General features: G+C 31.0%; 2 protein-coding genes across 4 annotated transcripts; one reads left to right on the top strand and one right to left on the bottom strand.

Moving 5' to 3' along the window:
• Positions 1–4,493: 4,493 nt before the first annotated feature.
• On the top strand, positions 4,494–9,095 carry LOC101218429 (inosine triphosphate pyrophosphatase). Of its 3 annotated transcripts, none has more exons than XM_011652587.2 (9): positions 4,494–4,770; positions 4,845–4,909; positions 5,003–5,066; positions 5,141–5,150; positions 5,549–5,580; positions 5,718–5,830; positions 8,154–8,230; positions 8,348–8,464; positions 8,868–9,095. In XM_011652587.2, the coding sequence occupies exons 1-8, from the start codon at positions 4,644–4,646 to the stop codon at positions 8,460–8,462; spliced, it is 603 nt and encodes a 200-aa protein (XP_011650889.1). In that variant the 5' UTR covers positions 4,494–4,643; the 3' UTR covers positions 8,463–8,464; positions 8,868–9,095. The 3 variants fall into 3 exon arrangements, with proteins under 3 accessions (XP_011650889.1, XP_004134016.1, XP_011650888.1); XM_004133968.3 differs by having other exon boundaries at positions 4,495–4,770; positions 8,742–9,095; XM_011652586.2 differs by lacking the exon at positions 8,868–9,095 and having other exon boundaries at positions 4,496–4,770; positions 8,348–8,713.
• Positions 9,096–10,841: 1,746 nt separating this feature from the next.
• On the bottom strand, positions 10,842–16,094 carry LOC101218188 (probable pectate lyase 8). Its single transcript, XM_004133967.3, has 7 exons — positions 15,854–16,094; positions 15,308–15,361; positions 14,153–14,227; positions 12,692–13,334; positions 12,491–12,594; positions 12,107–12,245; positions 10,842–11,736 (listed from the first exon to the last, which is right to left on the bottom strand). Exons 1-7 carry the CDS (start codon positions 15,958–15,960, stop codon positions 11,515–11,517), a joined length of 1,344 nt encoding a protein of 447 aa, XP_004134015.1. The 5' UTR covers positions 15,961–16,094; the 3' UTR covers positions 10,842–11,514.
• Between the last annotated feature and the right edge of the window lie 3,654 nt (positions 16,095–19,748).

Below are 19,748 nucleotides of genomic sequence, written 5' to 3'. Positions count from 1 at the left end.
CAAAATATAATAAAAATCCACGAGCAACAATGGAAAAAAGTATATAACAATTAAAAAATACAAAAACTACCTTATTTAAATGTAAAATAACATATAAATATGCATAATGCGAAATTGAAATTTAAAATTTTAAAAATTATATTCACAGTTTAAATTTGGAATATAAAAATAGTATATAAATTCAAATATAAAATTAATTAAAATTTTAAAATCATATAAATATAAAACGTAAAATAAATATAGCTAAATATAAACTAAAATTTAAATTCAATAAAGAAATCAAAATAAAAGTATTGATTTGAAGGCATAATATAATTAGAATCAAATAAAATTGAAAAATAATAGAGGGAAACTATTTTTCACAGATTATATTTCTCAAGAAAAGTAGAAACATAAATTGGAAACAATAAATTGTATAATAATTTTTTATATAGAAATATATTGTGTTCTTAACTTTCTCTTAAATTCAATTGATGTTGTTTTGTGCGTACATTTTATAATTAATTATATGCATAAGAGATGTATTAAACGTAGGAACTATATGTATAGTAACACCAGATACACTACAGTTATGTTCACACCACACGAAGTATCAATCCTAAAAATATATCAAAAAATTAATAATTTATAATTTAATTAAATTTATGATTGTCTATTTTGGACTTGATTAAAATTTTGATATGAAAAGTAAATAATACTATTTTTTTAAAATTCATCATTTTAAAATAGTTTCACATATTATGTTTATTTTTAAAATTTTGTGGTTATTTAATAGATTTCTATAAAAAAAATAATTTAAATAGACTATAATTGATTAAAACTAAATCTTATTTAGTGTATTTAGCTTTCATCCCCAAAACTAGCAAATATGTGTAATTAAGTTAGATGGACATTTGGAAGGGTAAGAGCAAATAGGTTAGCACAAGATAGATATCTTCGTCATTTTTTTTAGTTCAATGAAGCTACTATAAGTCTTAAAAGTCGTATATCTACTAACTTTCACCGTCTTATCTTAGACTATGATTATTTTGTTATATTTAAAAATAACCCTAACTTTAATTAACAAGACAATAATTAAAATAACTGTATTTTCAAAAAAAAAAAAAAATCTTCTCATATTTTCACTACACTTGTGATGGTCACTGCAGTTTTAAAAAGTGACTATGGCTCACTAGTAACTATAAATTATTTAATCAAAAGTTGTGTATATTTTAAAACTTTTATTAAATACGATGTCTTGAGATGAAAGAAAATGACGTGGAGAGGCAAAATGAGAATATATATAATATATACATAAGTACTCAAATGAAATAAATACAAAGACTTAGGTAAATGAGATTTAAAAATAAACTGACACACTTCTAGCTTTAGTTCTACAAAGAGAATCTTTAAATTAAACAATTAATTACACATTATTAATAATAAACATTTTTTACATTGCCATTTCCCTAGAATTGTGTTATTTAAATAAATGTATTAATTATGAGAGTCACCAACAAGCCTTCGATTTAATGAGCAAAAATGATCAGACGGTTGAAATTCGTGCAATTCATACCTCACATAGTTTATAAACACTAGGTCACATTAATGTTGATTAGATTCTTGAATTGTCCTACAAGTTAATCAGTCATTTCCATTTTTACCCCCTCAGCCAAAAAAACAAGTCAACACGAAGACTTTTTAACCCGACCTGTTAGACAAAGTTTCAAAGGTCGTTTGACCATTAAACTTTTTTAAGTTGGTGCAAACAAGTCGATTTAAATACTAAACTTATACAGTAATCTATTAACTATACAATTTTTTTACATTTACCAATGAACTCAACCTTTTTCTCTATCTCTACTTTTCATATTTTGTTGTATGGATTACAACACACAGTTCAAATAGTTATCCAATAAAAGTTTTGGGTTTTTAACATCAACGAAGAAAAGTGTAAGATTTTGATAAAATATAAAAGTTGAGTATAACAACGAACAACATATATTTTTTAGTTTGGTTAATATTTTAAGTGTTTGAAAAAACAGCAAAAAAAAAAATGATAATAGAGCTCATGTCACCACATTTAATAAATTGTAAAAATAACAAATTTTAAAATAAACCGTTCTTTTACAATATAATATATCTAATTACTTGTCTTACTCATTAAATCATTTTTTTTAAAACTTTTTTTATGATGTGATATAGTTTTTCTTATTTTTTTTCACTATCTATCTATATATATATTATTAATATTAATATATTAAAAGATGGCATGTAAATAATATTGTTTAATTAGAAAATATAATTTCAGATGAGTCCCCATTAGTTGATCACATTCACAAGCAAAATGTAATCATATATCCAACTCACGTGGAATACCAAATTGTAAGTAAGGAATAAAATCATTCAACCCACGTCCATGAAATCAATTTAAAAAGGGCAAATTTTCTTCATCTTATTAAACATAAACACAAACATTTGTGAAAATATTACAAAATTTCATTAATTGTTGTAATTTTTTAAATTTATTTTATAGATATTTTAAAATACATAAAAACTAGTCAAATGAGTAGTTGATATATGACAATTTTACTATTTAAAATAATTATTCTATTAGAATTATTGTTGATATTATGATTTTTTTTAAAAAAAGGTGTTTGGTTGATTGGCACTGTGACTTTTGCCCTAAGTCTTCAACAAAAAGGACAGTGTGTCCCTCAATTTTAGGCCACTTCACGTGATATTCAAATTTGAATAAACAAAAAAAAAAAAAGCAATCACATAATCTTGTCTTTAATATACAATAATAATTGGTCTTTATAAAAATTAATATACACAATTTTAATTTGATTTGTTAAAAAGAAAAGAAAACAAACCGATTCGAAACGAACATTTTTTCAATTTTGTGTAAAGGTTGAAGTTGTTGATATGTTTCAAGATACTCAAAATTGATATTCAACTACAACGTGATGACTTCTAGTTAGATTTCTATTCACTCCAATATGATATAAAAATACATTGGCTCGTGAACCTGCTACACATTCACACACTCAAAATACATGATTTAAACAAAACACGATGTTACCTTTACTATTTAACTTGTTATTTTTTGTTTCCTTTTTATACTTTTCATTATTCTAAAAAAAAATATATATATTTTTTCCCTATTTATAGTACGAGTGTATGCAATAGAGATACACGTGTTGAACATAACTAATGAGAATGTTGTTCGATCTCCTAATACGTAGGTAATGTTTTGACAAATAAAATTATACTTTGAATCCGTAAAACATTTATTTTGAGGATTGAGAATTGACACGTAGATGAACACTTTTTGTTAATCATAAATATGTAAAGAATTTGACCATAACTGAGATATAATTTAAATTGGAAAATTGTATTGGATAAAAAAAAAAAAAAACATCAATTCATAACATTTTTTTTTATTTATATTGCAAATTTGACAAATATGACGGTAGTCAAACGACAATTTACTTTTGCAATTTTGAAAATGTAAGCGATATAAGCTTTGTTATCCTAATTTGTATTTATTATTTTTACAAACTCACCGTTTAAAAATTAACCAATGTGAATGGGTTAATTAAAAAATAACTATATATATTTATTATTAAACTATAGACAGGAAAAGAAAGAAAGAAAAAAAGGAGTTTAGAAAAGTAACAAAAATAATTACGATAATAGAATTAACGTCACTCACATTTTTTAAATTATAAAAATAACAAATTAAATGTAGATTAATGTCACATTACTATCAAATTATCGTCATATATGGTGAACTTATAATATATATAAAAAAATGTTTAGAGCTAGAAAGAACAATCAGGGAGGGAAAAAGATACGGGCCAAAATGCTCGGCCCAATAGTTAAACACAATTGGGCCTCGTTTATTGCGTAGAGTTTTGGGCTTTTAGTGTCTCCAGTCACACGGCTATTATAAGTAGTTATCAAGTTTTTTTATTTTTGTCGTCTAAATTACTTATTTCAAAATCAAACACTCCTTAGGGAATATGGTGGGGATTTAAACCACAAGTAAAAATACGTCGTTTTGTTAGCAATAATGAAAAATAAGAGTGCAAAGTACCATTTACATGAACATATAATCATTCGAACCCAAGTCAAAAAACTACTCGTACTTTGTAAAAGTAAACATAGATTATATAATTTAGCGAGGTAGATAATGGATAAAATCGTATGCAAATGACTTTGAGTCGAATTGGATGTAAAAATTTTGTTGTTACAATATTTATTAAGAAATAGAAAACAAGTTGAAAAAGACATATTCAATTAATATAATATTTATACTATCAACTTCAAAGTTAGAGATTCGATTCTCCATCTTCATATATTAATCTAACGTTTTCATTTAAAATAAAAATTAGCTATTTAAGTCACGAACATATACATATTATATCAGAATTATGGTTCATGTATCATATAATTAGGTAAGGGAATTTATTAAAAAGAGAAGTTAGAGAAGGTTTGAAAGAAACTGCCGTAACCGCTCGAACTATTAAAACATTGGTCGAAAAACCCCTCGTCCCAAATTAGGGTTTAAGAATTGGCGCCTTGAGGTGAACTGAGTTATTTGTTTTTGGAGTTCGATCTGATCTCCTGATTGGAATTCTGAGGAATCCGAATCCATAATGGCGACAAGAATTGGATTGGTGCTTCCTCAGCCGGTGACGTTTGTGACCGGGAACGTCAAGAAGCTTGAGGAAGTTCGAGCAATATTGGGCAACTCCATTCCTTTTCGTTCTCTCAAGCTTGACTGTAAACTCTCTCACGCTTTCACTTAATCCTAATTTTTCGATCTTTTGCATATTTCATTAAATTCTTATCGACAGTGCCGGAGTTGCAAGGCGAACCAGAAGATATATCGAAAGAGAAGGCTCGGTTGGCTGCTATCAAGGTGCAGTTTCTTCTACATTTTTGTCATTTCATATGAATCAAAACAAAGAGAGGAGTTGACTGATTTGAAGTTGCCGGGTTTGGTAATTGAAAGGTTAATGGGCCGGTTCTGGTGGAAGATACATGCCTCTGCTTCAATGCTTTGAAGGGTCTCCCTGGTATTCAATTTCTTCCTCTCATCCCAAGGGGTATATGTTTAGATGATTAACATGGTTATTTGTCTCCATTTCAGGGCCATACATGTAAGTTGCTACATTATCAATGTCCCTTCTGAGGTGAAGTTTTGTTTGTTACTTACGTGTTAGTTGAACCATAATCCATGTAGTCATTGATTTATATATATATATATATATATATAAAAGTTGTCGAAGAACTCAATTAAAGGATCATATATTTTCAAGTGAGAAAATAGCCTTTTAAGTATGACACATTCTTGAAGGAGGTGTAGAATTTGGTTTCCTTAATTACTGAAATAGCATTTTCTGCTTTTATACAAAATTTTCTTTGATTGTTTTCTCCATTTTTATTTTAACAAAACTCATTGAGATCTATCCAAGTTTGTTTCCGCATGAATCTCAGTTGAATTTGCAGAAGATATGTATCTTATTTTTTTAATCATCTGGTGGCTTTAAATGAGCAGCAAATGGTTCTTGGAGAAGATCGGCCACGAAGGTTGTACTCGTCATCATACTAGCTTTCACTTTACCTTCTTCTTCTTCTTCTTTTTCTCTACACACACACACACATATAGTGGCAGTGATTTATGCTGGTCATTGCAACTAAGTGTTGCTTACATCCCTATTTTTCAGGTCTGAACAATTTGTTGATGGCATACGAGGACAAGTCAGCATATGCTTCATGCATCTTTTCATTTTCTCTTGGGCCTGAATCTGAACCGATCACATTTGTGGGAAAAACTCCGGTACGAAACAATACAGTTTTCTACTTAACAATATGCTGAGCTATACATATGAAGAAAAAAAAAAGCAGAAGAAGAAAATTCCTAAGCAATGTTTTCTCCAATCATCTAAATACGAACCAATTCCATTTGAAGTATGGTTATTTTTATTATAAATTTAATCTTTGATTTACTTCAGATCACTTCTTTCTTTTGCTGGAAAGCACATCCTATTAGATGGGGACCTAGTATATACCCTTTTGTATGTCAAACTGATAGCACCAGAAATTCAAAGGAAATACTCTATTGGAAATGGCCAATAGAAAGTGCAAATTACATATCCCCATTCAAGAGGCTCAGTGCTCTTCTCTCCCATAGACGAAAAAAATATCTGATATCTCCTCCACATTTCCCTCACTGGGATCTTCCCCTTCTTTTGTAATTTCATACCATTAATGAAATTGTTTCTTATTGAAACAAAAAAAAAAAAAAAAATCACCTACAATACAGTTTACTTTTATAGTGAGTCCATATCCTACCTAAAAATAATCCCAAAATATTTCAAATAAAATACCCTAAATACATATCATTCTACCTAAAAATAATCCCAACATATATTCAAATAAAATATCCTAAATACATATTTTTTTCTACTAAGATGTTTAGAAGTTGAGATTGTAGGTTGGTTTGATTGAAACTTTAGCATGGGCTCACGAACGTACACCTTTGGCTAATTTGATTCGATGGAGAGATAAACCAGTGGCTCTTTCCATTGTGCAAGCAAGATTAGTTGGATTAGCCCACTTTTCTGTAGGTTATATATTTACTTATGCGGCTTTCTTGATTGCCTCTACATCAGGTAAATTTGGTTAATTTTGTATGTGTTGTATCCGCAAAAATATCATTTCTTTGGGGAAGGGGATCTTCCTTCTTCATCTTGGATCCGGCTTGTATCATTTGATACTACTAGGAATTGAATCACTGTGGCAAGGAAAAGAAAGGGAAAGGTTGGGAGTGGAACAAAAATCTCACTTGATTCGTCAATCCTTAAAAAAAGAAATAAGTGAAGTTCCATCGTTGAGTGAGAAATGGGAAATTCATGGAAAGTGACAATTCCCATCAACGTTGTTTTTCAACTGGAAGGCTGAGATCTAACTATCGAGACTTTGGGCTATTTGGATCCTCCGTGAAATGGTTCACGCATGCTTGTTGCCCTAGCTCCAAAGGCAAGGGGGAAGGATGATCAGTCTTAAATAAAAGAAGACGTCAGACCACTCAAATTGTTGGATTCTTAAGATGAGTTGATAGGCCTCACCATTGCTCTAGTTATTTGTAGAAGATTTCTTAGGACATGTTTGGGAATGATTTTGTCAAAATCACATTTTCCATGTTCAAATCACTCCAAAACATGCCTTTAATTAAAATTAGTTTTGAATGATTCAAAACATGTTTTTGGATGATTTTGAATATGGTAAAATTAACTTTAACAATTCAAAATCACTCACAAACATATTCATCATGGGTTGGCTTAGTGGTAAAAAAAAAAAAGAGATAGTCTCAATAACTAATCAAGAGGTCATGAGTTCAATTCATAGTGGTTACCTATCTAGGAATTAATTTATTATAAGTTTCCTTGACACACTAATGTTGTTGGGTTGGGTGGGTTATCTAGTGAGATTAGTCGAGGTGTGCTTAAGCTGGTTTGGGAGAAACATGGTTAAGGAAAATGGAAGGAAATACTAATTTCAAAGTGCAACTGTGAAGGCTAGAAATGCCAGTTTTTTGTATGAAACGATCTGCCGGCCATTCAAAAAGTGCACAACTTAGTGAGGTTAATGCTTCTAAAGGTTCTAATGGGGGAGTTCGGTGTAAATTCTGGTTGTAGGGACAATACATACAATGATACAAGTCTAAGTAGTATAAGAACAGATAGTTGCAGTTTTTGGTTGTTGATGCAGAGCAATTATTTTTGTAAATGAGGAACAGATGGATTCCAATGAAGGAGAAGTTGGTAATTCAAGACTAGAAGGAGAAAAAGAAGCTATTCAGATGATTGACATCATTTTAAATTAAGTGGTTGCGCCAAGCCATTGCAAGGGTGTAATGGCAGTCAAGAAGTTGTAGTGACAAACAATGGAGCGAACTATAATTCTTTTGTCCAACACAGGAAACTATAGATTAATCACTTGTATTGGAATATCAATGCTTGGACAATGATGCTATAGATTCTCTCATTATTGATCTCACAAAATTTTGTCGTTCCTAAAATAACACTATATGAAAACAAGTTCTCTGCGTTTCATTCTATGTTTTGCTAAAAAATTGTCCTCATTACTTGCTTTATTAGGGAAAAATTGTTCTTCCGAGAGGCCCTAATGATTTTGGTTGGGATCCAATTTTTCAACCTGATGGCTTTGACCAAACGTAAGCTTTAATCATTCTTTCCTCTCACTGTAGCATCATATTACAACAAATACGATCAAGTTATAAAAAAAAGGTCTGAAACATATTTCCGATGATTTTACTTCATTTATTTTGTAGGTATGCTGAAATGTGCAAGGAAGAAAAGAACAAGATATCTCATCGCTATCGTGCTCTTGCGCTGGTGAAATCTCACTTTGCTGAAGCTAATTACACAAGCCCGATCCAAGACTAAAGGTTCTCTCTATCTTGTCCTGCCATAACAAACTATTTACAAGCTTTTTGCAGCCGTGCTGTTAACTAATTGTTTGATTTAAAGTTGTCATGTCCATCTTATTAAAATCTAATTGTTTGATCTATATATTAGAATTGTTTAGATTAAATTATATCTTTAGTATTTCGTTTTAGGGTCTTATATTTTACCTTAATTTCAGTTTGGTTCTTAATTTATGAAATATGAAAGCATAGAACCATATTTTTGTTGAATTCCTTGTTTTAAAATTTTTGTTTTCAGATTGCTTACAAAAACATATCCATAGAGGTTTAAATTATTCACGTGTCATATGGTCGAACTGACAACTACACATTGTGCTTTTTCCCCAAATCTTAAAGTTTCTATCCAATTCCTACCTGTATTTAGGAATGAAAGAGAGAGGGGTTGGAAGCCATGTGTATGTGTGTGGAAACAGAATGTAAGGTGGTGGGTAGTTGCTTTCTTTGATTGATTCTATGGTTCCCTTTCAACAATCTCTCTTATCAGTTGTAAAGTGGAGCATAAGGCAAAGCCTACCATGTGTAGTAGAATAGTCTTCAACTGAATTTAGTTCTTGGAATGAATTATTACACTTTGGAATACTCTCTTCAAATATTTGCTCCATCATATCTCATTTAACAGGAAATAGATTCTCATCAAAGTATTAGTTATTAAATTGTCATCGTTTGTTCTCTTTCTCCTTTAGCATTTATTTGAAATGAGGATAAAAAGGAAGATGCTGCTGAAATTTGTCGACAACTTGAGCATTAGCTTAATTGGTTGAGGTATTAGATCATTTTGGCTCAAAAACCTTTCAATTCTTCAACTTCACAAGTTGATGTTGTCGATTTTCTATTCGACGTGATTGAAAAGAAAAGTGATTATTTTGTTGTTTATCTTGCAAGTTTGTTCAATGGATAAGGTATTACGTATTGCAATTTATGAGTCTTACCATGTTGGTTTATGTCAACGAAAGTTCAACGGTTTTTAAATGTCATGAAAATGATTACTTACTTTTGAAATTCATATCATACTTCTTAAAATATAGTCAAATGTTTGATGCCTTATAACATAGGGCATGGGTTTATTTTCTTTCTATGAATTTTTTCTTGCATACCTACTTAATTTGGTATTGACTTTGAATTCCAATTTGATCGCTCAAGAAATCATTTCAATTTCCTAATTGAGAAAACAAACTATATAACCTATAATAGAAAACAAAAAGTCTCAATGTTTATATAAAATCCATATTAATTTATTCTATGCTCTTCCTTTTTCTTTTTCTTTTACTTATGTTAATATTTAAAATTAACAGTAACTTTGAACATATTATTCCTCTAAAATGATTCTAAAGAACCAAAATAGAAATGAAGTTATTGTAAAAAAATGAACAGCTGTTGTTGTCTAAGTTGTGTTAAAGGAAATTTAACTGTTTTTTCCCCCATCACTTTAAAATTGAAAAGGGCAACAAATTCCCAAACTTTATTGATAGGTGAAGGCCATAAAGGGAGAGGGAAAAAGGGGAAATGATGATGACTTGGTAGCATGTGGGTTGGCACATGCAAGAATCATCAACTGCCACTCAACAATCTAAATGAAAGTGATTGCAATAATAAAAACAACATAATCTTATTGAGTATCTAAAGAATTCAATAATCACTCCCAAAAAGTTTTAAAAGCTATTTCCTATTAATTGTAAAAAGTAATATCACTCCATAAATTTAATTGGTTTGCTTTCTTTTTGTTTTAGGTTGAGTTCAGATCACTTTACTTCCTAAATTCATTTTCATCTTTACCCTTTTTTAGATGTGAAACCTGGATTATTAAAGATTGACAATAATACATAAAAGTTTAACTCTACACATCTATCGATAATATTAAACAATTATTGATTCCGAAAGTTTGAATCCAAATAAAAGCTAAGATGATAGCCTTTTCCTTTTGTAAACATTTTGTTTGTACAAAGTAAGTTTGTTGTAAACAGTTTTATTCCTTACATAGTTATTTGGTTCCAAATATTAAATTAAGATGACGAAAATGTTTTTAAAGTAGAAAAAAAAGAGCAGAAGTTGAACATTATGTTTACAAATAGAAAAGCACTACAAAATTGTCATTAAAACGGGGCCACATTTTTTTCTTCTATTTTTTTTTTTCAAATTTAATGAGAGGGCCTAACCTATTTAATTTGTCTATCAATAAGTCTTTTATATTTATGATTATATGTGAAAAGAAAATAGGAGTTTTTAAAACTCAACCAAATGAATTTATTTCACATCACTTCTCAACCCCTATATTACAACTCTACATCCAAGAATAATTAAAAAGAGAAAAAAGAGAAAAAAGAGAAAAAAGAAGGTGAAATTAAGATGAAGAAAGGCATATGAACAATATTTGCTATCATCTTTAGCAAACTTTTGCTTTGATAATTCAATGTTTGACAAACATACTATAACTTGTATCACTAAACAGAACATAGTGTAAAAAGAAAAAGAAAAAAAAAAGGAAGAAAAGGAAAAAGAAAAAAAACACTCAAAACATTCAGATCCTATAAGAACAGAAGAGTAGACATAAGAGAGAGTAAGAATAATGATAGGTGTGAAGCAAAAGAGAGTTGGAATGGATTTAGGAAGAAGAAAAGTGAGGGGGAAGTGTGGTGAAGGGAATAAATGAACACACAAGAACAACGCTTCCGCACCTGCTTGCCGAACGGCAAATGGTGTGTTTTTTCGTGTCGAAGCAGGCCGAGGTCGAGCGATTTCAGAGTGTCTGACTCTCAACAAACAGCAAACTGGGACGTGTTCAAATACGAAACGTCTCGGTTAAGAGACGAGAAGATAATAAAATGTACACTTGTTTTTGGATATGATAAAAGAAAGTAGGTAGGAAGGAAGGAAGGAAGGAGGAGGAGATATATGAATTTTGATAGAATATATGGAGATTGGTGGGTAAGGCTATTTTGTAAGTAAATATTTGAAAAATTCACAGAAGAATAATAGAGAATGGGTGTTCTGTGATGGTCGAGAGGATTGGAATGCTAGCACGCGTGGCCTCTTCGGCAGGAAAGCGCACCGGCATTGGATGTTATAGTACCAACCATGGATGAAGATTTAGCTCCCAAGCTTGAAGCTCTAGCATAACTTGATGAGGCCCCCGCACCAGATGGAATGAAAAAGGCTCCGTTCAACAAAAGGTCTCCTTCTGATCTCCAATTCCAACCTTTCCACTCACTTTCAGATGTCTCAACTCTCTTTGTTACCTATACAAGTTGTTTGATTTAGTCATTGGTTACATTACATTAACCTTTAATAAATGGGTTTGATATTAAGTTGAACTACAATTGAACTCAAAAGCTTAAGATTTGGTGAAGTTTAGTTCATTTTGGTTCCTGCACTTTTAAATTATTCGTTTTGGTTTTCGTACTTTTGGAAAGTACACTCAAGGAACTGATTTGGTCCTTTTTATTTTTATATCTTTTTTAGAGATCAAAATGGTCATTTTTTTTTAAGTTCAACGCTAAATTAAACCAAAGATCAAAGTACGACGATCAAAATGAATATTTTGAAAGTATATGAATCAAAATAAACAAATAATAAAAGTATAGAGACTAAAGTAGAGGTAATTAGTACCTCTTTTGCAAAAGGGTTGGTTGGAGCAGCATATCTGTTACCCTGACTATTGATGGTTGGATTTGCACTTCCACCAATGGCGTACATCTCCCAGTGAGTATAATCATTGTTCACCACATGGAAGTATCCGTGTCTACACCTGGAATAATTGATAACATTGATTAAATTTTGTATGACTGGGAACGGGTTGGGATATTATTATTGTTCTCTTGCTTATAAATGGCTAAACACTGTCGTTTAGCAGATCAGAGTTTTAAAGCCAATATCTATCTATAGATACTTGGTTCTGTCATCAAAACATTGCAGCTTGTAGCTGACATTTAAGAAAACTGTGCTTACTTGAAATGAACAAAAGAACAATAATGATGAATAGTAAGATTGTACCTTGGCATTCTTTGGATGAGTCCTTCACCAAAGTGATTGTAAGCAATGGTCACTTGCATTAGTTTATCTCTAACGTAAGAATCACTATGTCCTAATAACATAACCTGTTCATTTAACACACAATGTTATGAAATGTCTCTTAAAAATGGAAGAGAAACAATACGATTCGAGATTACGGTTAGATAGGATGAATGAAGATACCTCGTTGTGGTGGGTGAAGTAATTGTTGGAGATGGTAATTGCAGTGGATCCCATGACAGCATCAACGAGGCCATCAGCGCAATTAGAGAGTGAATTGTGATCGATCCAAATATGACTTGATCCAAAAATTGAAATGGCATCACCATCAGCTATTGTTCTCCACCCCACGTGATTGGGTGAGCTTCTTACCATGGCGTTTCCAGTGGGTTTGCAGTCATGGATGTTTAGACCATGGACAATAACATTGGTCACAAACTGGATTGTGAGGCAAGCACCATTAGCAATGTGAACATTGGTCCCACGAGCATCAATTGTCTTGAAACTATTCATAATCAGCTCTTGTTTCAGCTGAATCACCATGTCTCTTTTGAACACAATCCAGAGAGGTTCGTCCTGGATGACGGCATGTCGCAAAGTACCAGGCTTTGGGTTGACAGGGTTGTCGTCGCCGGAGTCAGTGACAACATAAAATCGACCGTCACGGCCTCCGATGGCGTTTCGGCCAAAGCCAATGCCACAATCTGCGAGACGTTTGCGATTCTGTTGCCAATTGGGGTCGCAACGCCAGCAGTCATCAATAGGATTGCCGGTTCCACAAGAGAAGAAACCGAGCTCCCTCCTCGCAGTAGCATTGCGGATACTCCTGATCAAGTTAATTGTTTTAACTGTTAACCATTGACGTTATAACACTAATAATATTAGGGACATTATTGAAAGACCTAACAATAGAAACGCTTGCTTGCAGCGTCGGTGGGGTAAATTTTATTTGTACATTTAAATTTAGACCAAAACAAGAACGGGATGATGGGAGCCATGAAAAAAAAAAGGCAAATCCCATTTGTCAATATGTGAAAGACTATTCAGTTTGATGGGTGAAAGTTTGGTGGCATTTTTTTTCGGGTCATTGTCGCGTATTGGGCCACTAAAGGGCAGTTGCCACTTGCAAAAACTCGTCCAAATTACTCTTAAACTTCATTTGCCTCGTTTTACAAGTGCACATGGACTGGATAACAAGATCCTAGAAAATAAATGGATCCACATTGGACTGTCCTGTTCCCGAAACAAAACCAAACGGTAAAAACTGAATGAAAGAGAGGGCTATGGACAGGGACACCTAGTTGAAAATTTTAAAGCATCGTTAAGTAAGAGAGACGAAAGATGAAATGGGGGATTTCAACTTTGGAATCAGGATTCAATCTACCAACAATCTGACGATGAAGGACAGGAAAGTAGCCATGTGCATATTAATAGCGATCCTTTTTAGGTGGGTTTGTAAAATTTGGTCAGATTGGACAGGTTTACTCAAATTTCCTTAAAAATTTGATTCCTGAAGACCTGTTTCTGGGCTGATGAGCCTAATCTACACCCCACATAATTTTCCTACAGATAATTCAAATTCTAGACTAAATATAGTACTATTTCACATGTTTATAATCTATATGAAGAGGAAAAGGGACCCACATGTCAACCATAGCAGCGATCTCTTCTGGGTTGTCCACAGCATGCTCATTACCGAGATCCTTAGCCTCATCCAACCTGAAATTACCATGTATTAGATGCAATAAAAAGAAATGACCCTAACGGAAAAGAAGAAAACGAACAATACTTTAGAACCGACAGTTGATAGGCACGATATCGATTTTTGGCAGGGACAATAATGCATTGTGACCGGGACAGAGGCACATGGAATTTGGAGAAACCCCAGCTTTTAGCGAATCATAAAGCAAAACGTGGCAAAGTTACAAAGTGTAGAAAGAGAGTAGTGTAATCCGAAAATTTGTTTGTTGCCTTCGGAATAAATCCATCTTTCCTGTGTACTCCGACTAATTATTAAGCTTCAGTTGTCATCTAATAAGTTGTTTTCTAAAATAAATACTTTTTCTACTGTGATGAAAAAAAAAAGAGTGAACTGTTAGAGTGTTCACATTCAATTTGAACTATATCAATATCTATATTTGTGCAGCTCACTGGTTATTCAGTCTATATTTTTTCATATGACAAACTTTAGAAAACTTTTAAACGAATATCATTTTATCTAATTTTTTATTATACAACTAAAGAAAATACACAAAAAGATAGGTGCAGCCCGTTCACTACAAACGCGTTTTTTAGTGCAGTAGCAATACACAAAGGTGGAAAAAGGATACTGGAAGCTCATACAAGAAAACCGTTAAAAGGAACTTTTTCTAAGAGCGAGCGGGAAAAGTCCATTTTGACAAACAATCTCACAAATGAAAATGTCATAACCTTTTTTTTTTATTCTTTTTCTTCAATTATTAATATAGCAAATAAATAACGAAAAAGGGAAAAAGTTGCAAATCTGGGTGGAACCTCAAATTTGATATTGAAGGAGAAGGAGAGAGGAATCCAAAGAAGTAAAGGGTTAACGAAATAAACGGTTCAGATCCAGCGATCTGGATCTACAAACGGAGAATTTGGGTGAAAAAAGGCCAAAAAAACAGACGGCTGAGATCAATTCAGAATAGAAGAAGGTGGGAAGTGCAATAACGTTGAAAGATGTTTGGTTAGGTACTGAATCTGCCGCATTTATTCTTCTAACTGAATAGAACTTGTTCATTAAAAAAAAAAAAAAAGAGGAGCAAAAGAATTATTCACCTCACCGCCATCGTTGAGTTGCTTGAGCTCTGCAGCTTCTCAGTTCCTCCATTCCTGCAAAATTGATCGAAATCATTAGTTTGGAACGGAGAAATTAAAGTTTAAAGGAAGATCTAATTGAACACTTCATCTCCCCTCGCATTCTCTCTGTCTACGTACTGAAATTTTCCGTAGGTTAAAATGTACGATACAAGGACGAGCCATTTTCTTAAAGAAAGAAACAAATTCAGCAACACAAATAACAAGAGTTGTAAATGAAAACAAGAACAGGCGAAGAAAAACTCCGAGTGAAACAGCATTAATGCGATACAATTGAGAAAATCACAAACGGTAGATTGAAGAGCCTTCAAAATTGGACGGCTACTCACATAATGTAGCTAAAATGAATACGAAATCAGAAAGAACAGACGGAAAAATAATAAATGAACTACAGAGAACTCGGATCCAATAAATACAGAGCAATTAACAGCGGCGGAGAGGAAATCACCGACGGAGATAAGAATTGAAATAAACAAAACAGAATATCGTAGAGACGGAGATTCATACTCAATTTCAGGAATCTCTTTGGGAGCTCTAGCAATTGCTCCGACGAACAACATGAACACCACGAGAAGAATCAAACGAATCCATTTACCAGATTCCGCCATTGCCATTTCTTCAACTCCAATTCCTTTTGTGTCAAAATGCAGACACAACTGTTCACTGATGAGATTGAAAAGAGAAGAAGAAGAAGAAGAAGAAGAAGAAGATGGAGAAGGCAGTAATGGAGTCAGAGTAAGCTTCCAACGAAATGGCTTTTTTTTATAGACTTTCTTCAAAATTAATATATATTTTTTTAAAAATCACAATAAATTATAAAAACTAATCCAACCGACGTCAACACCGTTAACTCAGTTAGGTCACCTTCATTTCCAAATTTACCCTCGCTAACGCTCCGTTTTAACCTTTAACTACTGTACTGCCGTAACACATGTGGGCGTCGGCTCCCACGTGCCAGATTTTTTCCTCCTTCTCTCTCCGTTACGTCGCAAACGTTGACTGTTTGACCATCGTCTCCGTCCGTCGCGTAATCTTTTTATTTTTCAGGAAAATCTGTCACGTAATCAGTACCCATTTGTTTTCTCCTCACTTTGGTATAAGTCAATTTTGTATTAATATTAATATTCATATTCATATACTATTTTAATTTTAATATATTGTTCCACATAACTATAGCTATCACATTCCAAACTAATTATACTCTTTATTTCAACTATAAATAAATGCATAATATTTTTTAAAATAACAAAATAAATTAAACTAATAGATTTTTATAACTTTTATTAGTAACAAACAATTTACTATGTTGTAAATATTTAGTTAAATTTACTATTTTTTACCACTCTCCTAAAAATAATTTTTTAAATAAAATTATTTATGATCCAACATTCAATTTATTAATCCTCGTATTAACATTTTTTTATGCTTGCTTTAAAATGATACTATTTAACGAGTAATCTATAAATTAGATTGTTCTCTTATTTACCACAAATCGATGACCAATGCTATGCCTTAATATATTTCAAATTTATTCAATTTTTTAATTTACTAGTCTATTAGACATAAAAAAATATCAACTTTGGGGTTGAAAACTCATATAATTACTAAAGGCAAAATAGAAAGTTTAATACAAAAGTGATAGAAATGGGGTTTATTGAATTATAAAATTTGAAAGATGGTCCAGTGATAGCATTTCTTCTGCTATATCAATTGGCAATAAAATCATTAATTATTAATCATACACATTTGTTCTTTCAAGCTGAATTTAAAAAATAAGTAATTGATAAATATAGTTTCTCTACCGTGTATGGAATCGTGGATGGGAATTTAATATTAAATTATGTAAAGAATTGGGGAGAAAACAACCTTAATTATTAGGGAAAAATAGAAAAAATATTGTGGATTTGAAACAATGGATCGAAAATGTACGAAGAGGTTACGGAAAAATGGTGATTTCTTTTGCTGAGATTAAGGAATGAAAATGGGAGAAGGGAAAAATCATTAAAAGCAAAGCAATGTAATTAATTATTATAATTGTAATTATTAATCAAAGTAGCGTGATAATGATTGGCGGTTGTTTCGTTGCCACGTAATATTCTCCTCGCCAATCACGGGAGGAACATTTGAGTCACGCTTTGACTCGCCCGAGTCACGGCACGTCGCGAATCAAGGGATTTCGTTGGCTTACAGCTACCACCTCTTTTTTTTTTTTTTTTCCTTTTTCTTTTTCCTCCTTTTTTAAAGGATAATATAATAAATAAAAAAATAGCAAAACTTTAATGTTAAACATTGCATAATTTTTAAATTTTGGAAACTAAAAATAAATAATTTTCTCTCAATTATTATAGTCTCTCTAAAAATAAATAAGTTATTAGTTATTTTAATTAAAGAAAAGAAAAAAGAATTCACCCACCCCTTGATTGATTCCATATTTTCTAATATGTTGTTGAATTAAATTCAACTATGCACCAACTTTTGTTGAATAAATTTAATGTTTTTATTTTTACAAAAATGACCTAAGTGTTTCTAAAACATTCTTGGATAATTTTGGGCCAACTTGAGAATTTTCTACAAGATAAGGGACTTGGTGTATAGCATTATTTTTCTAAAAGTGTAATATTTTGGTATTTAGAAATTTCAAATTTATCCTTAGGTTTTGAATTAAAATAATAATAATAATAATTTTTGCTATAGTTTTTTAATAGATCCGTGACAAAGCTATATTTATTTTTATTGTATATGAGTAATGATATTATATGAAATAAAAATAGTTCATATATAGATATATATTGTTAAAGTTGGTTTAATAATATTCTCATTTTTTCTTTTTAATTTTTCATAAATTATTTGGCATCGTTGATCTATCAACATTGGTTGAATTTTAAATTCAATTTATTTAGTTAACAAAGACAAAAACTTAACAAAAAGCAATTAAAACAAAAGCTAATTAAGAACTAAAACAACAATTTATTTAATAAAAACTTGAAACTTTGATATATAAGAACAATTGTACAAGTTGAAGAAATGAAAATATGTCTGACACCATTTATCTTGTTATTTAATTAAATCATGTACTATTAAAGGTCTTCACTAGTTTCAATAATGGAAATTGATTTAAATTAAATTACAAATATGATGAAAAATGACAAAATTATATATTAGATTTTAACCAAACTTGGCCATATATTAATAGGTAAATAGCTGTTTAACCAAATATATATATTTTTTTATTTAACCAGTTATTATTTTCTAAAAAAATTGATTTGTGTTTATTTTTATAATGATTAATTAGCATACACGTGGCTTGTTTAAATCAACCATGTCTCCTTTTCTTACGGAAGTATTGTACTTCCAAATAATAGTTTGGAACATTTATGTCAATAACATAAAATAAAATAAAGGTTAATCATAATTTCAATACCATAATGTATTATCATAACAATTTTGATTTTTTTTTAAAAAAAACTTTATACTCATAAATTTTAGTTATGTTAAATAAACATTTGAATCTCCCATCATTTTTTAAATAGATTTTTAAAATTGACTATTTTTTCTAGTTGTAAGAAGGGATAACAAAACAAAAAAGTATTTATGAGTGGGAGCGATGCTTATAAATATCCTTTTAATACAACATAAAATAGTTATGAAACGAAGCATAGACTTTTGACCTTTTGTTTAAGAGAGGGATGAATTTTAAAGAATTTAAAATTTGAAGGGATAATTTTAAAAGTTCGTTCACTAAATGAAAATTAGTGTAATCGTGATGGAATTTAATTTAATTATTTGTTATCACATCTACTTACGATTATGAATTTATCACGTTTTCGTTACCATCATCACTTGACCTTAACAGAAACACTAAACATAACATATTCATAATTATCGTACGACAACAATAACAAAAACACCGATAAGAGTAACAACGTAGACTAGTGAGTTAATCATTTTGTGTCTTTTCAACTAAAATCAAAATCAAGAATGTGCACCACATATCAATATAAACGTAATCTAACACGATCAACTTTTCGAACCTATCATTAATCTATAACATTTCATCGAGAGAAAATGCGATTTCGAAGTGCTACTGATTTCAATATTTGAAAAACAGAGCTCACAGTTAAGAACATAGAGTATATTAAATCAAAATTAAACAAAAGTAAAAGTAATGTATTTATTGTATTGAACTTTGACAAATCATGAGGGAAATGAAATCAAATCAAACGGCTGGAATTCACTTGACAGCTCAACGCGGAATGGCAGAAAAGGAATGGGCACATCCGATCCGCACCCGATCTCGTGAATGACATGAGAGAATGTTTACTTAGTGGGTTTTATTTGCAATATGCCGACACGTGTAATTTTCTCATTACTTCTATAATTTATCACACACATCTTTTTTTTA

Source organism: Cucumis sativus, chromosome 3 (assembly GCF_000004075.3).
Source record: "Cucumis sativus cultivar 9930 chromosome 3, Cucumber_9930_V3, whole genome shotgun sequence".
NCBI lineage: Eukaryota > Viridiplantae > Streptophyta > Magnoliopsida > Cucurbitales > Cucurbitaceae > Cucumis > Cucumis sativus.
The sequence above is the reverse complement of the archived record's forward strand: the minus strand, read 5'-3'. Positions and strand labels throughout refer to the sequence as shown.

Excerpts from the sequence above, each read along its gene's own strand:
- LOC101218429 (XM_011652587.2), top strand. The coding sequence starts at position 4,644 with ATGGCGACAAGAATTGGATTGGTGCTTCCTCAGCCGGTGACGTTTGTG. Across the intron at positions 4,910-5,002 it reads CTCGGTTGGCTGCTATCAAG|GTTAATGGGCCGGTTCTGGT; the intron begins GTGCAGTTTCTT and ends GGTAATTGAAAG. Across the intron at positions 8,231-8,347 it reads CCTGATGGCTTTGACCAAAC|GTATGCTGAAATGTGCAAGG; the intron begins GTAAGCTTTAAT and ends TTTATTTTGTAG.
- LOC101218188 (XM_004133967.3), bottom strand. The coding sequence starts at position 15,960 with ATGGCAATGGCGGAATCTGGTAAATGGATTCGTTTGATTCTTCTCGTG. Across the intron at positions 15,362-15,853 it reads AAAGAGATTCCTGAAATTGA|GAATGGAGGAACTGAGAAGC; the intron begins GTATGAATCTCC and ends TCAATTTTGCAG. Across the intron at positions 12,246-12,490 it reads CTCATCCAAAGAATGCCAAG|GTGTAGACACGGATACTTCC; the intron begins GTACAATCTTAC and ends CAATTATTCCAG.